General features: G+C 30.2%; 1 protein-coding gene across 1 annotated transcript in view; it reads right to left on the bottom strand.

Moving 5' to 3' along the window:
• Window positions 1-19,731, bottom strand: part of foxo (forkhead box, sub-group O) — a 161,074-nt gene that overhangs the window by 83,079 nt on the left and 58,264 nt on the right. The window contains exons 3-4 of the mRNA XM_065515848.1: window positions 17,057-17,423; window positions 16,757-16,971 (exon numbers count right to left, since the gene is read on the bottom strand). Coding sequence (XP_065371920.1) covers window positions 16,757-16,971; window positions 17,057-17,273 — 432 coding nt within the window. The 5' untranslated portion in view covers window positions 17,274-17,423. The remainder of the gene's footprint in view (window positions 1-16,756; window positions 16,972-17,056; window positions 17,424-19,731) is intronic.

The following is a 19,731-nucleotide window of genomic DNA, read 5'->3' as shown; positions in this document are numbered from 1 at the left end:
TTGAATATTATAGTGTAAACAACAAAGTTTTTTTTTGCTTTGAAAATGTCGAATTTTGTGCCAACAAAGCGTCATATGAGGGAAGTTTTGCTTTACTTCTTTAATTTGAAAAAAAAAACTGTCGCTAAAGCACACGGCTTTGCTTAGCAAAGCTTATGGTGAATGTGTAGATAGTTTGTTCGGTTCAGAAGTGGTGATTTTGAAACGGAAGACAAAGATCATCAAGGCCAACTAAAAAAGTTTGAAGACCGAGAATTAGAGACATGGGAGTCCATGAAGATTGTTGTAAAAATCAACAAGAGTTTGTAAAATAATTGGGAGCTCCTCAAGCAGTAGTTTCATAATGTTTGCGAGCAGCAGGATTCATCCAAAAGCAGGGAAATTTAGTACAATTTGAATTAAAGCCGACAGACCTTGAAATTCGATATTGCATGTCCGAAATGATGTTTGAACGCTATAAAAGAAAATTATTTTTGCACCGAATCATTACTTGCAATGAAAAATGGATAAAAGAGATCGTATGTGAAGCCCGGTCACCCAGCCGAATGGACCCCAAAGTCAAATAACCATGGCGCGAAGGTAATGCTCTCTATTTGGTGGGATCAAAAGGGTCCTATCTGACCAGACCATCACAGGGCATCTGTACCAAATATAACTGATTCGTTTGAAGCCAGCATTGGCCGAAAAACACCTAGAACCGTAATAGTCCATCATAACAACACTAGTCCATTTGTTGCAATACCTGTTAAAAACTATTCAGAAAGAAGTGGTTGTTAAGTTTTGCCTCACCCGCCTTATAGTCCAGACCTTGCCCCGTACAACTACTAATTGTTTCGATCGATGCAGATCGCTCTCTCTTGGATACGCTTCACTTTGGAACAGAGTATCCGTTATTGGCTTGATTCGTTCATGGCCTCAAAAGATAAGCAGTTCTTTTGGCTCGGAATCCATATGTTGCCAGACAGATGGGAAAAGCTCATAGCTAACAATGGCCAATACTTTGAATAAATTTATATTTTGTACAAATATTTTAAAATAAATGCTAAAATTTAGAAAAAATCCCTCATTTTTAAGTCATACACCCAATAAAATAAAACATTATGCGACATAAAAAATATAATTTTGATTAATAGATTGTAAAGTAGCATGGAATAGTTTTTTTTTTGCATTGGGTTTTCATTTAATAAAATTATAAATAATGCTAACACTTGCACAATTACTGAACAAAACATTAGTAAGAGGAGGCTAAGAGTGGAGTGGAATATTGTACACCTGCCCCTGGGTTTAATGAATTTATAATATTTAATAATAAACACGTAAGAAAGTAAAATACATAGAGAATAGACATAGAGCGGAAACTCTTCTGTCAAAGACCTTACTCAGTTGTCAGAAATCTAAGTGATGAGAATGTATTAGTTGTAAAAACTATGTGAAAACAAAAACAACACTCGTACGTGTGATTATTTTGAGTAACTTGTTTGTTTGAGTTTTTTTCTAGTTTCCCTACACCACTGTGGTTCCAAATCAAAATCTAGGTGGACAAAATTATTCTATATTTATATAGAATTGGTATCTCCGATTCAAAAAAAAATCTTTAAAAGATCAATATAAACTTTTTTTCAAGTTACAGTAGGGTCTAGATATACATATAAAAAACATTAATAAAAAATTAAAAAAAATACGATTTCATGTCTTTCTGAAACTAAATTTTTAAAACGATCTGTATTTACTATATTTCAAGTTACAGTAGGGTCTAGATATATAAAAACCAATAATAAATAAAGAAATATTTCTAAAAATTCCATTCCGTAAAAATTAAAAAAAAAGTATTTCGGCGGGTGCTGGCGGCTACAATTTTTTTACAAAGACATTCCCCAGAAGTTTCTTTAAATGATGTATATAGTCATTGGACGGGATTCGACGGTCTTTTTTTGGGCAAGCTATATAACATTCTTAGAAAAAAAAATATCAGTATATTTGAGAACCAGGCTTAAAGGACTATAACAGGAAAATGGAGAGGCCCATAAATATAAGATAAACATTTAATAAAAGCCTATATCAATGTTTATCTATGTTTTGAAGTATGAATTTCTACATGGTAAAACCATTGAGATATATCTAATTTAGTAAAGCAGTAAAATATTAACAAAAATTAACGAAAATATGATTCAAAATTTGTTGAACTTTTGGCGCTTCTGTCGAGAAAACGACAGAAGCGCTTATTCAGCTGACTGCTTATTTTGTTTTGGTTGAAATGCATATAAATTGTGCCTGCTTTTAGGCGTTCAACCGTGCTGGTTCAACATGAAATTTATATGAGTAATTACTTTATTACTTTTTTGTTGCTTTCAAACTATTAAACCATGACATCAATCTCTAGTTTTTTTCTTTAAATTGATTTAAAACTTTCTAAAAAGTTCAATAGCTAATTTACACCCACTCTCTTAACTCCCTTAACTTATACCTCTATCAAGTCGCCTTTACGAACTGTATTGCCATAATTATTTATTAAATGCGCTGCTAAAATGCATAATATATACAAATTTAAATATATAAATATATTTTTTCACACTATAATAATTAAATTTATTGATCAATTATAACTGCAACGTGTAAAATGCAAGCAACAATTTAATTATTAAAAAGAATAAAAAAAACTGACTTTATAAAATCCCTTGTAGTTTTATTAAAATATTTATATTATTAATTCGCAATTAATTATGCAAATTTGTTGTTTTTAATAAACTCCTTTATTGTTAAAGAAATTTAAAAAATATATAAATATTGAAAAAATATTAACTTTAAATGTGCACATTGCTCATGTAAGTACGTGTTTGGGAAATTTGTCTATATGGGAGCAGGTTTAATTTGTTTGTTATTTGCTATTTCATAATTAATAAACCAGAAAAATGAATATAAAAACAAAACTTTAAATAATTGCTTCCTTGCAATGAAAAGAGAGCCAATATAAGGGAGCACAAATAAGGGGAAATGTAATGCAAAGGAACAAACAAATATTTTGATAGCATCCCGGAAAAACCTGCTGAATAACATAGTTTTCAATGACAACTACTACATACCGTCTGCATTACATAGAAGCTGTTATATGACTAGAGTTGTCAAATATTCGACCGGGTTTTGGTTTTTTCTATCAAAAACCGGTTCGAATAACCGGTTTTTAGCCTTTTTTGTTAATTTAAGAATTGATTGGCAAGGGTATATACCCTTTAAATTTCTACATTTTTCATTTGCCACCCCACAAAGTATGTACATATATATGTTATAGATAGCGAAATCGATATAGCCATGTCCGTCTGTCCGCCTGTATGTTGAAATCAACTATCCGTGGCCCCCAAATAACTTACATACATGATTCATACATCAATATATCGGGAATTCTTCCGGCTCTTTTGCTATTTAAAATCGACAAAATCGGCCCACAAATGGCTGAGATATAAGGAAAAAAACGGGACAACCTCGATTTATGTCCTATTTTTGATTTATATATCTGGATTACTAAGTCATTAATATAGACAATATGGATATCTAATGATACACAGAGAAAACAGATTCGTGATAGCAACCGAATTTGTTGCCAATCGAATGATTCTGTCTTAGTGACCGAATTTTACAGTTGTGGCTACAATATTTTGGAAGGGGCAACTAAAGTTTGGTTGCCTCAACTGAAATTCTTCTTTATCAACTGACTTTCTGTTGTTAGAACTGAAAAATTCTATGTGTGCAACCGAATCATTCGATTGGCAACAAATTCGGTTGCTATCACGAATCTGTTTTCTCTGTGTAGATATTTCAAATTCCATTGCAACGATGTATATAAGGCTATAGTAAAATGGAGCTACGATGAGTCAAAATCGGGAAAAATATTTTTTGGAATAATTTTTCATCAAAAAATTTTTTTTTTGTCATAAATTATTTTTCCCCAAAAAAGATTTTTAAAAATAAAAAATTAAAAAAAAATTTAGAAAAAACTGTAAAAAAAATTAATTTTCTTTAAATAAAAATATTATTAAGTATAATTTGGTGAATGGTATATAAGATTCGGCACAGCCGAATATAGCTCTCTTACTTTGTTGTATTAAAATTAATAGCATAAAATCTTAAAATAAATTTTAAAAAATATTCGATTTTGTCGAATAATTCGAGCCAAAAATCCGGTTTGTTGAATAACTCGAAAACCGTCCTTTTGTAAAAACCGGAAAATTGGAAAAAAAAACGGTTTTTCGAATAATTCGAAAACCGGTTTGACAACTCTATATATGACTGCTTATTTTCTAGTCATTTGCATATTCTGTTTTTACTTATAATAGCTTTTGCAAAACAAAACTATCAGTGAATTATTAAATTCATTATTTGAAACAGCTTTCAGTAATATCAATGACTTATTTATTAGCGTTTTTGGTAAGTACTTGCCGAGCTAGAGTATTGAACTAAAATCCTATTGTACTTACACAAGTGAAGTGCCAGAATTTCGATTTTTAACTCATTACTTGGTAATGAGATATTGCTGGGATATTTCATATGTTCTATATACATATATCGACTTTCAAACAATCTTCGTTTGTACGTTAGCGAAAACCGGTCGAAAACTGGAAAAAAAATCGAATTTCTATTTATATATTTTCTTGTAAGTAATTAAAAAAATATATTGTAGTTCTCATCAATAAATCAAACAGGATATAAATTCGAAAAGACGACTTTTAATATATTAGCAAAAGTCAATAAGTTGACTATTCAAAAATGTATAAAAGTCTAAAGGTCGACTATTCAAAAATCGAAAGGTCTTTTAAATGCTCATCAAAAGAGTTAAACACACACGATTTTTTTAATATTTTTTTCTATATTAAAAATAATATTCATATATATTTTTTTCAACATCAGAGTAATAAAATTTAACTATTTTCATGAAGTCGTAGTTTTGTGGTGCATATTTCTGTTATACACACGATATTATACAGATAATACGGTTATACACAATATTTTCTATAAAAAATACATACACTTTCTATAGAAAGTACAATTATACAGTGATATTTTCTATAGAAAAAAAACGTCCAGTAGTTTAGAAGTTTCAGATTTATTACCACCAGTTTGCATTCAACACCACTGAGCCCCGATTCACAGTGATTTAGAAATGTTTTTTTATACCCTTCACCATGAGTGGCAATTCCGTTTGTAATTTCGTTTGTCATTCCGTTTGTAATTTCCACATTTTTCATTTGCGACCCCATAAAGTATATATATTCTGGATCGTTATAGATAGCGGAATCGATATAGCCATGTCCGTCTGTGTGTTGAAATCAACTTTCCGAAGCCCCCAAATAACTTACATACACGATTCATACATCAATATCTCCGAAATTCTTCCGGCTCTGTCGCTATTTAAAATCAAGAAAATCGGTCCACAAATGGCTGAAATATAAGGAAAAAACTAGGACAACATCGATTTTTTACCTATTTTTGACCTATATCTGGATTACTAAGTCATTAATATAGACAATATGGATATCTAATGATAGATATTTCAAAGACCTTTGCAACGACGTATATAAGACCATAGTAAGTTGGACATACTATGGGTCAAAATCGGAAAAATATATTTTTTAACCCAAATTTTTTTTGTCATAAATTCTTTTTCCAAAAAAAATTAATTAAAGAAATTTAAAAAAAAAATTTTAAAAATTTTAAAACATTAAAAAAAAATTTTGATTTTGTTTAAATAAAAATATTTAAAAAAAAAAATTTAAGTATAATTTGGTGAAGGGTTTATAAGATTCGGCACAGCCGAATATAGCTCTCTTACTTGTTTTTAAATAATTTGGTATCTCGGAAGCTATTGGAGATAGTGTTACGATGGTATTGATATTTTTGTAAAATTAAATAATTTTATGAATTTTACGGACGTCTTTTTCCTTAAAAACTAACAAAAAAAATTATAATATGGTGATGTTCCATAAAGACAAATATAAAATTTTTACGGTTAAAGATATCATAAAAAAATTTTGAATTATAATTTTTGAAATTTTTTATTTTCATATACCGAAATTCCTAAAACCGGGAAACTATTTCTCAAAACAAACTAAACTTTTGTTTTAGCTGAAAACAGAGACAGTTGCCTTTTAAATTCACATAAATGGCGCCATCCCTAAGTACATAATAAAATTTGATTTTAATTAACTTACTAATGAATTAATTTAAACAAAACATCAAAATCTTTACAATTAAAAATTAAAAATTAAGAGAGAAAAACAAGCAAAAGTAAACAAATATAAAAAAAAATAATAATACAAGGGAGGCACATAAAAACAAAAATAATACCTGAATGAAACGCAAAATGCAAATAAACAACAAAATATTTGTATTTGTTTACGATCGATATTAAAATTGCAATAAAAATCATAAACAACAACAATAGCAAAAATGTAACTTTAACAATCACAAAGAAAAATCAAAGTCATGTAATGGTAATGGTAACAACGAGGTAGGAATGTAGGTGCATATTACAATTATAAAACTACAATAAAAAATGACAATTACAAAATAATAACAACCACTACAGAAGCGGTAACAACAACGTCATCTTCAATATTTTTATATAAAAAAATTTTATGCCGGTCAATGGAAAATTTTTCAATAATAAACATCAAAAAGAAGAACAACAAAACTGTGTACATACAACCAAAAACAGGTTGTTTCGTTAAAAGTTCCTTTATTGAGTTTTAATCTGAAAAATAAAAGTACCACAAACCAAAATCATTTAAATGCAAGTATGTACCTTTGTATGGGAAAGTGTACGTGATGCCTTTTGTGTGTAAAACATAACCAGCGTTGCCATTTTGCTTATTTATAATAATTCATTTATAAAATGATGTCTACAAAATGTGTATTTATTTTTGATTTTCGTTGCTTTTCTCAAAACTGTTTTGTTATATGTAGACAGGTTTTTCAATATTTTTATACCCTTCACCATTAGTGATAAGTGTGTCATTCCGTTTGTAATTTCTATGTTGTCTGTTGAAATAAACTTTCCATATCCCCAAAATAACTTACATAAATTACACAAAAAAAGGATATAGATTTGATGTATCATGGTTACCTAAGTACAAAAATGGTAAAAGTTTTAAATTCTTTTAATAAATTCTTGATAAATTTTTTTTTCTAAAATTGTGACTTTTTTTAGATGTTTCTCCACATAATTTATGATAACTCAAAAAGGGTTAGTCCGACATTATTGAAGTAAACTTAGAAAAGTTCAAATTTACATAACATTTAATCTGTTTATATATTGCATTTTAATTGGCTCAGTAGTTTCGGAGTTATAATAACTAATTGAAGCAAAAAATATATTTTTTATGTAAAATTATCCAATTTTTGGGTTTTGAAAAAATCATGAAAAATCGAAAACGGCAGAAATTGTTTAGATTTATTGCTTAATCGCAAAGCCACATGTAATAGAAATAAAATCGAATTAAAATCGATGGATTATTTTCGAATTTATTCACAATTAAGAGAATTCGTTTATTTTCGGAAACTTGTACAAGCGTGTACTTTGAGTGTAAATTTTACATGTGTTTTGTTATTTTAACAAAACACATGTAAATGTACACGCTTGTACGCACACACAATTTTCTGAAAATAAGCGAATTCACTTGATATATATCCCACTCGCATCCCACTAAGCAACCAAATAGGTCTTAAAGGAATAGACCCAAGCTTTCTTTTGAACAAAAAAAGGGCCCATTTAATAAAAAAATAAAATTAGATTTTGCAAAAAAAAAGCCAAAATTGCATATTTTGAGTTACAACTCGCATCCCACTAAGCGACTAAATAGGTCTTCAAGGAAAATATCTGAGCTTTCTGTCCCATTTCGAAAAATAAGTCAACAAAGTGAAGTTTTTGCAAAAAATATTAAAATTTTTTTATTTTTTTTTTAAATATTTTTTTTTCGAAGGATTGAAGAAATAGCTATCTTAACTATTTGGGACACATTTTGCTAAGAACAATATATAATAAGTTACATGAATGAGAAAAATCACATGTTTGGCCAAAATGTAAAATTTTGACCCCCTCTAACTCAGAGAGTTCTGGACCGATCTTATTGAAAAATTGTGTCTGAATTACTATCGAATAGGTGCAAATTTCATCTCGATCGGAAGACATCGATTTTAAAAGTTGTTTCACTTGACGTGAAATCACCCATATTGATTTATTATAGGAAAAAATCTGTCACGTACGGTATGTCGCGTACGATATTAAATTGTATTTATTATAAAACCATCCAAAGATTGTTTTTATTTAACTCTATATGACGAATTGTAAAGGAAAAATATTTGGTTTAGTGTAAGAAATTAAAAGAAAACATAACGGCTCTCACGATTCGTAAATCGTGAAATTACTTAAGTGTTAAGTCACGTACGATAAACCCTTATTTCGGTCGATATTTTGAACAACAATGTTTCGAAAGAACTTATTATTTTGGAACAAATTATTTTTGCAAAATAGGCGTTCAAATGTCACACTACAAAGTTTAATAACAAATGGCAGATATGTACCCTTCAAAATGACATATAAGTTATTAAAAACCAAAGCCGAGTTCTAAAGATACGTCATCTATTGTCAATTTCGCATTTATAAGTCATAAAAACAGTGGAATTTACATTCAATAAAAATAATTGTGTAAAACCATTGTTGACAAAACTTGGTTACAAATATTTCGAGTTTGTGGCAACACTGAACATAACCCCAAAAAAAATATATATAAACCAAGCCCCCCTTTTTTATGGCACTAAAATACTGGGTATAAATTTAACTGTAGTTGCGGTTATATTCATGAGAGAGAGAGCGTATGTATGAATGTATGTAATGCATGATTGCCTGCGTGTAAGTGATTGCTTTTTTGAAGATGAGTATGACTGTGTGAATGCATTTGTTAGAGGGGAAAAAAATGCATGTTTAATTTAATGACGTGTATATACAAACGTTAGTACTATTTACGCATTTATTTACGTGTTTATTTGTGTGAGTGTGTATCTGTGTTATAGTGCGTGCTCTTTTTGTTATAATAGTAAACTTGTTAACATTGCACAGTGGTTTAGAAACATTTTATTTTTTTGGGAAATAATTCGGTGTCTCGGGAACTATACGAAATTTCACATGGTTTGAGCAGAGGTGTTTCAGCTTCCTAGCGCTAATGGGAGTCACTGCGTAGCCCCTCAAAGTTGATCACCTCTGTTCCCAAATTGTTTTTAAAAAATCCATTCATATTCCGAATGAGCTGAAATTTTAAATATAAATAGTCCTTGAGAAGATCTACAAAAACTCGATCATTTAACGGTTATTTAGATATGGCAGGCCTACGGAGGGACGAAATTTATTTTCAAAATAACAGCTATATTGGCGATAAAATTCTAAATAAAATAAAAAAGACTTGCTAACAGTTATCTCGTCCATATAAAAAGTCATACGCATCCAATGTTGGAACTTGTAAAAAGGTCCTTATTTTTTTAAATTTTTCCTCAAAAAAGCTCTTTTTGTCTATTGTAGAACAAATTTGTTTCTGGATTATATACAATTTTATATGGTTCGGAAAGATAACATAATGCAAAAGTGTGTAGAGAATAATATGGCTCACTTAAGCGAACATAAAACCCCCCAGACCTATCCAAACTTGGTCAATTTAAAAAAAAAACAAAATTCGGTTTGAGTAAAAAATTCTAAAAAGACATACCACCGATTCACAATAAAACTCTATATGTTTCTTAAATATTTACAAAGCTTTTTTACTATCACTCGTTAAATAATGTCGCAGTAGGCACTTTTCTAAAAAAAACTCAGTTTTTTGAACACTTTTTACCCGTTTTAAGAATTTCGGTATTTGAAAATAAAAAATGGCAAAAATTCTAATGCCATTGATTTAAGAACATTTGAGTCTATATTAGGGCCCATTTTGAAAAAAAAAAATCAAAAAAGTTTTTGATTTAGGAAAAAAAATATTAAAATTTTTTTTATTTTTTTTTTAAATATTTTTTAAAGATTGAAGAAATAGCTATGTAAACTATTTGGGACACATTTTGCTAAGAAAAATAGGTAATAAGTTACATGGATGAGAAAAATCGCATGTTTGGCCAAAATATGAAATTTTGACCCCCTCTAACTCCGAGAGTTCTTTACCGATCTTGTTGAAAAATTGTGTCTGAATTACTATCCAATAGGTCAAACCTTGGTGCATCGATTTAAAAAGTTGGTTCACTTGACGTGAAGTCCCCCATATGTATATTTCATGCGAAATGTAAGCATATTTTTTGTATATCTTCTCAAGGACTATTTATATCTAAAATTTCAGCTCTTTCAAATTATAAATGGATTTTTGGCCATTTTTTAAATAAATTTAAGACCCGAGTTGACCAACTTTGAGGGGCTACGCATTGGCCCCCATTAGAAACTTGAAAACACCTTAGCTCGAACCATGTGAAATTTCGTAACAATATCTACAATAGTTCCCGAGATACCGAATTATTTCCAAAAAAAAACAAGTAAGAAAGTATGGTCGGTCAAGCCCGACCATATAATACCCTACACTAAGTAAAAGAGCAAAAAAAATTTTCTTTTAAAATTTAAATAATTTATATTTTTGAGTGATTTTCGGAAGTGGGCCTTATATGGGGGCTACGACCAATTATGGACCGATCACCATGAAATTAGGTCGTGTGATTTATGTCTATATTAAAGTTAACTATGTTGAATTTTGTGTGTTTACCAAAATTTTTAAGCGATTTATGCACGTTAAAGTGATTTTCGGAAGCGGGTCTATATGGGAGCTATGACTAAATATGGACCGATCGTAATAAAATTTGGTGACATGAATTTTGTGTATATAAAACTTATTTGGAGCAGAATTTGTGGAGATACATGTATAAATTAAACATTTATGACCGATAAAGTCCAATTTCGGGAGGACATTTGTATGGGGGCTAGGTGAAATAATGGACTGATTTCAGCCAGTTTCAATAGGCTTGGTCCTTGAGCCGAAGAAATAATATGTATCAAATTTCATCGAAATATCTTCAAAATTGCGACCTGTACTCTGCGCACAAGGTTTACATGGACAGCCAGCCAGCCAGCCAACCAGACGGACGGACGGACGGACGGACGGACATCGCTTAATCGACTCAGAAAGTGATTCTAAGTCGATCGGTATACTTTAAGGTGGGTGTTAGACTAATATTTTTGGGCGTTACAAACATCTGCACAAACGCATAATACCCTCCCCACTATGGTGGTGTAGGGTATAAAAACGTTTCTAAACCACTGTGCATTGTTTAAATTCCAAGCACTTGTTGGCTCTATAGTTTTGTTTGTTTTTTTTTGTTGTGGTTCAATTTTATTTTAGTGTCATTGTATGCTGAGTATATTTACGGTCTGGCATCAAATACTTAACTGCGATTGCCCAACAAACAATTGCCTGTTTAAGACAGAGGTTTAAATGAATTTATTGCACATTTTTTTTCTTGCATTTTTAGTACATACATTCATTTTATAAATATGTAATGTGAATATTACAGAATTAAAATTTAGAAAAAAAAGCTTAGAAAATTTGCAAAATTTTAGCAAAAGCGAATAATGTTCTTTAACAAATCGAGTAAATTTTCACAATAATGAATAATTATCGATCATTTGTGAATCGTTTGCCTAAGTATAGCCAAAAACATTCGCATGTGCATGTAATATAACCCTCTGAAATAGAGGCGTAAAATGCCGGCACTTTTGACTACTCAATACTCAACTCTTTTATCTCTTTCAGCTACGCTTTTTTATGTATAAGTTTAAAATCAAAACAATTGCAATTTTACTTTCATCAAGGTTAGTTTATTATAAAAAGTAAGAAAAAATTAATCAAAACATGAAAAAACCACCTCATTCCAAAGTTTTTTGTGGACTGAAGTGGTTAGTTTACTAACCACCTTGGCGGTTGTCATTAAAAATAACTATGATAAAAATTTTTGTTTCGTATAATTTTCTTGGAAATCGAATATTTTTGATTAAATTTTCTGACCAAACAACCGAAATATCAAAGTAACACTGAATTCGATGAACAATAAACACTCTGTGCTTTTTTTTATTGAATTAGTGAAAGTCTCTAAAAAAATCTGATTTTTACAATATTTTCAAATTAATATATTTATCTAACCAGAGAACGCTGACGGCAAAGTTTTGCAAAAAATCATAAACGGTGACTTCAAAAAATATAATTAATTAGCAAAATGGCAATAGATGACAATAAACTATGTTTTAAAGACTATAGAAAATGTGGTTAGTAAACTAACCACCAAACCGCAAAGAGTTAAAAGCTGAATTTAATATTTTAAAATTCTTATTTCAAAAACAGAGTTGTACTTTTTCACTGACAACTATTGAAGTTTGTTTACCTTATTGTACTGAAAAATACATCTCTGAAAGTATCGAGTAGTTACAGTTTGGTATAGAGTACCGGAAAAAAAAGTAATTTCCTCAACAGTTTTAACCCTATACAAAATAGAAATAGTTGCTCCATGTATTTATTTGGATCAACTGTTGTATTCGTAAATCATACGTTATAACTTTAAATATCTGTCTATTTCTAGTGAATATGACAGAAATAATAATAATACATACTATATGCATTTTAGAGCAAATTTACCGCCATTTGTTTGAGTCTGTTTTGCAAAAAATTATTTAAACCTTACTATTGGGGTATTCACACGGTCTACTATTTGGTCATATTGTCATAATGTCCTAATATATTATGATAGTTTAATCAAATTTTTGTTGTGTTTCAAACAAAAAAGTTCTAAACTAATAAGACTATTTGAACTACGTTTATTGTTTTGTCATAAAATAATACTTTTTTTTGTTTTGTTTAAAACACAACAACTATTATAATATATAAGGACAATTTGACTAATAGCAGACCGTGTGAATACCCCATATGTGTTCTTCATTCTTATATTCAAATATTTAAAATACATATTTTTATGTTTAATTTGTCAGACTTATGGTCTGTCTGGCTCTTTGGCTTATGCTGCAATTGTTTACTCAATAAATAATAAAATGACTGTCAAAATTGACAACAAGTTGTCGTTGCTGTTAAATAAAAAATAGGCTTCTCTTGGGAGCAGTTTAATTAAAAATGGATCAAAATAAAATGCATACTTTATTACACTTGTATGTTTGTATGAGTGTTAATTTGTTTTGTTGTTAATTTGTTTGTTGATCGTCTGTCAGTTTTCAATGTTTGTTTTCATTTCTCTGTTTGTCTGTCAAAATGTTTGTTTACATTTTGCAACTTTTTTTTTTTCTTTCTTTCGATTTTTTGTAATTTTTTCGCGTATTGCATTTTATGGTTTTGTTTATTATACCCTTCAGCTTCGTGAGAAGGGTATATATAAGTTTGTCATTCCGTTTGTAATTTCTACATTTTTCATTTCCGACCCTATAAAGTATATATATTCTGGATCCTTATAGATAGCGGAGTCGATTAAGCCATGTCCGTCTGTCTGTCTGTCTGTCTGCCTGTCTGTCTGTCTGTCTGTCTGTCTGTCTGTCTGTCTGTCTGTCTGTCTGTCTGTCTGTCTGTCTGTCTGTCTGTCTGTCTGTCTGTCTGTCTGTCTGTCTGTCTGTCTGTCTGTCTGTCTGTCTGTCTGTCTGTCTGTCTGTCTGTCTGTCTGTCCGTCTGTCTGTCTGTCTGTTGAAATCAATTTTCTGAAGGCCCCAGATATCTCCGGGATCCAAATCTTCAACAATTCTGTCAGACATACTTTCGAGAATTTTGCTATTTAAAATCAGCAAAATCCGTCCATAAATAACGGAGATATGAGCAAAAATCCGAGACAACCTCTGAAAATTTCATCAAAAAACACATTTGCCCAATTCACAACTGGTGTTGTAGCGTTGTATCGTTGTATGTCGTAAATATTTTTCAAACAAATTTTTCGAAACAAAAACAAAACATTAATAAAAAAAATTACGACATACAACGATACAACGCTACAACACCAGTTGTGAATTGGGCAAATGTATTGCATGCTTTGACAAAAAAACAACAAAACGTATGTTTGGATGTGCAAGTTTTGTGTATTTTGTTTTTTTTAGTGTTTTGTTTCTTTTGGCGTTGTTATTTTTTATACAACTAAACGTTTGTTTGGTTGTGTGTTGGTTTTTTTTACAAAAAAGCAACAAAACGTATGCTTTGCGTATTTTGTTTTTCTTTTGTGTTTTGTTTCTTTTGGCGTTGTTGTTTTTTATACAATTAAACGTATGTTTGGATGTGTGTTGGTTTCATTGGCTTGCGTATTTTGTTTTTCTTTTGGTGTTTTGTTTCGTTTGGCGTTGTTGTTGTTTTTTGTGTTCTTGATAAATTTAGGATGCTGTACGCTGAAAGTGGGCAATGTACATACATATGTATATACTAATTATAAAAAATAATAATGCATCCACAACAAAGGTGAAGGGTATATAAGATTCGGCATAGCCGAATATAGCACTCTTACTTGTTTTTGTTTGTGTTTTTTTTTTGACATTATAAATCTTATTTTCAATTTTCATTTGCCGTTTTTAATGTGTATACTGAACTGAACACACAGCCATACATAATTCAAATTCAAGTTCACGGCCATCATTTGCTTACTCATCACTGTCATCGACTTTTGTCGACTAGAATGAACGAACGATACAACAAACAAACAATAATACAATAATAATAACAAAAAAATATATACAGTATTGGCCATAACTAAAGCACCCCCTCAATGGATTTTTTCAAATCATAATTTTTTTGATAAAAACGGCTTTTTTGGGATGAATTTTGTATATATTTTATTAACTAATATTGTTAATGTTCATTTAATATTCATTTAGTAAAAGATAATTTAATTTAATTAATTTAAAATGATAAATATAAAAACTCAAAACGCAACGGACAAAACAAAAGCACCCTCTTATAAGATGTTTAAAAATTTGACTCGGTACTGCATATTAGCAATGTGAATTATCGAGAATCGCAATGAATGGACTTAAAAATTCCAAAAGATAAAAATATAGGAAGACATAGTGTGCAAAATTTAAGTTTTATACAGTTTATTGTGAAAAAAAACAATGACAAGGAACAAGTACTCCAGTGAATTTAAAATTAAAGTTATTGAAGACTGGAAGACGGGGTTATCACTACATGAATTTAGTAAAAAATATTCAATTAACAGATCAGTTATTTCCAGGCTCGTTTCAAAATTTTTTAAGACTGGTCGAAAATCTCCGGTGCATTCTGGAGGTCGTTCGCGAAAAAAAACACTATATTATGATTCCTTGATCAAAAGAGCAATACAAAAAGATCCTACAGCATCAGCTATTCAAGTAGGAACAAGTTTAAGATTATGCGTTAGAGAAAGAACAATCCGTAGAAGAGTAGTAGAAGCCCGATTATTCAGCTGACGACCAGCAAAAAAACATTTCTATCAGCTAAGAACAAGAAAGCTAGACTGAAATTTGCCAAAGCCCACATCGAAGGGAGTGTCCAAAAATTAAAGACAGTACTGTTCCCTGCCGAATCCAAATACAACTTAAAAAGTTCCGCTGGAATAAGGCGTGTACGCAGACCAAAAGGAGGAAGACTGAATCCTAAGTATTGCAAAGGAACAATTAAACATGGAGGAGGCAATGTAATGGTCTGGGGTTGCTTTTCTGGTCAAGGATTTGGGCCAAATCATAAAATTTATGGGATTATGGATCGGTTCATGTACCGTGATGTATTGAAAGCTGTAATGTTGCCTTATGCCAGTGAAGAGATGCCAATTATAGGGATCTTCCAACAGGATAACGATCCTAAGCACCCCTCCAAAGTTTGTAAGACTTGGCTACACAGCAATAAGATTCAAGTTCTTCATTGCCCTGGTCAATCTCCCGATCTCAATCCTATTGAGAACTTGTGGCACATTGTTAATATGAAAATAAATTGTTGAAATAAGGATCGGAAATTTTCACGATTTATTTCATGCCGTTAAAATAGTCTGGGAAGGAATATCGAAAAACGCCATAAAAACATATTATCTTCTATGCCAAGAGATGTTCTTGTGCCATCCAAAACAAAGGATTTGCAACAAAAAATTAACTAAAATTTTTTTTTATAGTATATCCTTGAAGGGGTGCTTTAGTTTTGTCCGTTTCATTTTCTACCTTAAAATATTTTTTGATTTTAAGTTACCTCTTATAGAAAGGTTAACTTTGAAAGTATTTGTTTATCAATACTAAACATATTAACAAATTAAAATAATACATAATAGATATTTAAAGCTTTTATTTTATACAAAAAAATACCATATGAAAAAAAATCATTGAGGGGGTGCTTTAGTTATGGCCAATACTGTACATATGTACTATATAAAAATACGTTGACTTAGTTGATTTCTTTTTGCAGTTTTTTCTTAATTTATGCAAATTTTTAATAATAAAATTAATACTAATCTGAGTATAATGTTCAGGACGTTACAATTTTGAGAATAGGAAATACAAAAATTGTTCGATAAAGTATGAAACAAATATATTGAGCAGAATATAGAAAGCAATTTAGTAAGACGCTATAATTTTTTCTAATTTTTACCTTTAAATTGCACAATTCCACCCTAAAATGTTACATTACATATTTGCCTGATTCAACATGAAAGATTAAAGAATTTCAAATTCCTAAAACAAAAAATCATTCCAACTCACCTTCCAGCCCGCACTGCTATTCGAATCACCTTTGTCCTTAAAATAAGGTACATTATGTACCATCCATTCATAGATTTGACTCAAGGTCAAACGTTTATCGGTGGCAGAACCAATGGCATGTGTTATAAGGTCAGCATATGATAAATTGCCCCAGGCATTACGGCGCGATGAATTCTTTTTGGCGGCACTCACATTAGGAACAGTTTGTTGTGAATCTAAAGAAACATTTCAAAGAAAATAACAACAACAAAAACATATGATATATAAGATATTTATTTTTTAAAATCCATTGACACCCACCTCCAGCCAAATGCTGATTACTGGCCTTTGTGCTTTCCAACTCATCGGGTGGATCAACGAAATTCTCTGGTCTTGGACATGGCCATGTATTTGATCTAGCTCTCGTTTGAGGCTCAAATCCTCCATCATGCAGTTCAGCTACCAGATCCATTTGCAGTGCATTATTATCTATACGTGTCGACGAGGTCGTTGGCCAATCATGGGCAAAGCCGTCCATTATAATGGCGTATGGATCGTTTAATAATTGCAGTTTTGCGCTTTTTATTTTAACCCTTTTTGTGGAAAAAATTTTGTTTTAAATATATTCTAATTTCTCGAGTAGATTGCTGGTTTTATTTACTCAAACAATCGGTAATTTCAATTCGCTCTGCAAAGAAAAACAAAACAAGGAAATAACTTATTAAAACAAATGTGGGTTAAATAGTAAAAGGTTGTAATTATTGTTAATAATATGACAACACTAATTGTTCAAATTATAAATTAATCGTATAACTAGATAGTGGAGTATTTAAAATAGAGCAAAAACACTTAAGTCAACAATTAGTAGCTGTTTGTAAATTTGTGGAAAATTTTAATAAACTTGGGTTTAGGTATAGTTTTTGTATTCAAGTGAACCAACTTTTGAAATCGATATCTTACGACCAGGATGAAATTTGTTTTGCACAATTTTTCAACAAGAAAATTTGATTTTTTGACCAAGCAGGTGTTTTTTCTTATCCATGTACCTTATTACCTATTGTTCTTTGCAAAATGTTTCCCAAATAGCTTAGATAGCTTAGATTCTTCAATTTTTCAAAAAAAAAAACCAGTAAGAAAGTATGGTCGGTCAAGCCCGACCATATAATATCCTACACCAAGTAAATGAGTAAAAATATTTTTCTTTTAAAATATCAATAATTTATATTCGTGAGTGATTTTCGGAATGGACCGATCACCATAAAATTAGGTCGTGTGATTTGTGTCTATATGAAAGTTTACTATGTTGAATTTTGTGTATATACCAAAATTTTTAAGTGATTTAAGCACGTTAAAGTGATTTTCGGAAGCGGGTCTATATGGGAGCTATGAATAATTATGGACCGATCGTAACAAAATTTGGTGACATGAATTTTGTATATATAAAACTTGTTTGGAGCGAAATTTGTGTAGATACATGTATAAATTAAATAAACATTAAACACCGATAAAGTCCAATTTAGAGAAGACATTTGTATGGGGGCTAGGTGAAATAATGGACCGATTTCAGCCAGTTTCAATAGGCTTCGTCCTTGGGAAAAAATTATACGTGCCAAATTTTATCGAAACATCTTCAAAATTGCGACCTGTACTCTGCGCACAAGGTTTACATGGACAGCCAGCCAGCCAGACGGACGGACATGGTTTAATCGACTCAGAAAGTGATTCTAAGCCGATCGGTATACTTTAAGGTGGGTGTTAGACCAATATTTTTGGGCGTTACACACATCTGCACAAACGCATAATATAATAAAAAAATTTAAAAAATTGTATTTCTTGAGTTACAAAATATTTATTTTCATAGATATGTATACCACTCGCATTCCACTGTCTTGACATGAAATGTCCCATATAAATAATGCGTTGTTTAGTTAAACTTGAATCATTTTAATGTATAGATGATAAGCCTTCGCCAGGATAATGTTTTGGCAAATTGAAAAACATAAATTTTCAAAGGCGTTTAACTCAATAACTATAAGAAAGAATAACGCACGCTAATTTGTTTTTATAGTAATAATCGAGGGATTTATGAATACTTATACTAAAATATTTGCATGACTGAGTTGTCCTATTTTGAGGGGTCTTTTTCTGCTACGCCTATGAAAATGTCAATCGAATCAGCTAGTTAAATATTTTTCTTCTGCCCCACTGTGCGAATAAGAATTCCTATTGAAGTATCTTTATAAATTATTAGAATTATGTCCCTGACCTTGATAAATTCAAAAGTTCTTTAGAAATAGCTATCGCATTCCATCAATGTAATCTATGAAACTAATCGAAACGAATAAAATTTAAAAGCGGAAATTGATAAATAATTTCTAAGGAAGACATTTCGTAAAATTTTTCCTAATAAACTAAAATTCTTAATAAAATATGTAAATGAAATTATAGAATTTTCAAATTATCTGTCAAATATTTAAAAAAAAAAAAATAAAAATAACCAAAAAAATGCTTTGTTGATCCGGGTGAGGTAATACAGATGTTAAATTTCATCAGATTTTATTATTAAGAAATTTCTACTTAAAAATTCTAGTTTCTTTGAGTTTTAAGTCGTCTACTTGTCTGAAAAACCAAATAGAAATAATCACCTCATATCTTAAAAAAACGTAGACAGACATTTCTTATATTTAATATGTACTACATTTACTGTTTGATGGATTTATAGTAAAACATTTTTAATATTTTATGATAATACAGGGTCTCATGTTTATTTTCGGTTCTTATCTATCGTTTGCATTATAAAATTATTAAATATAATAACAATAAATATTTTCATGATTATTATTAAATTGCATATTATTTTACGGCATTTATTTACACAATTTATTGGCAGCTCAATGACCTATAATATCTATGTGTTACTCGTAATTGTTGGAAATATTATTTTAACTCACACCATATTAAAATATACATTGATCTCAAATACAATCAATACTTTT

Source organism: Calliphora vicina, chromosome 1, assembly GCF_958450345.1.
Source record: "Calliphora vicina chromosome 1, idCalVici1.1, whole genome shotgun sequence".
NCBI classification, from domain to species: Eukaryota; Metazoa; Arthropoda; class Insecta; order Diptera; family Calliphoridae; genus Calliphora; species Calliphora vicina.
The sequence above is the reverse complement of the archived record's forward strand: the minus strand, read 5'-3'. Positions and strand labels throughout refer to the sequence as shown.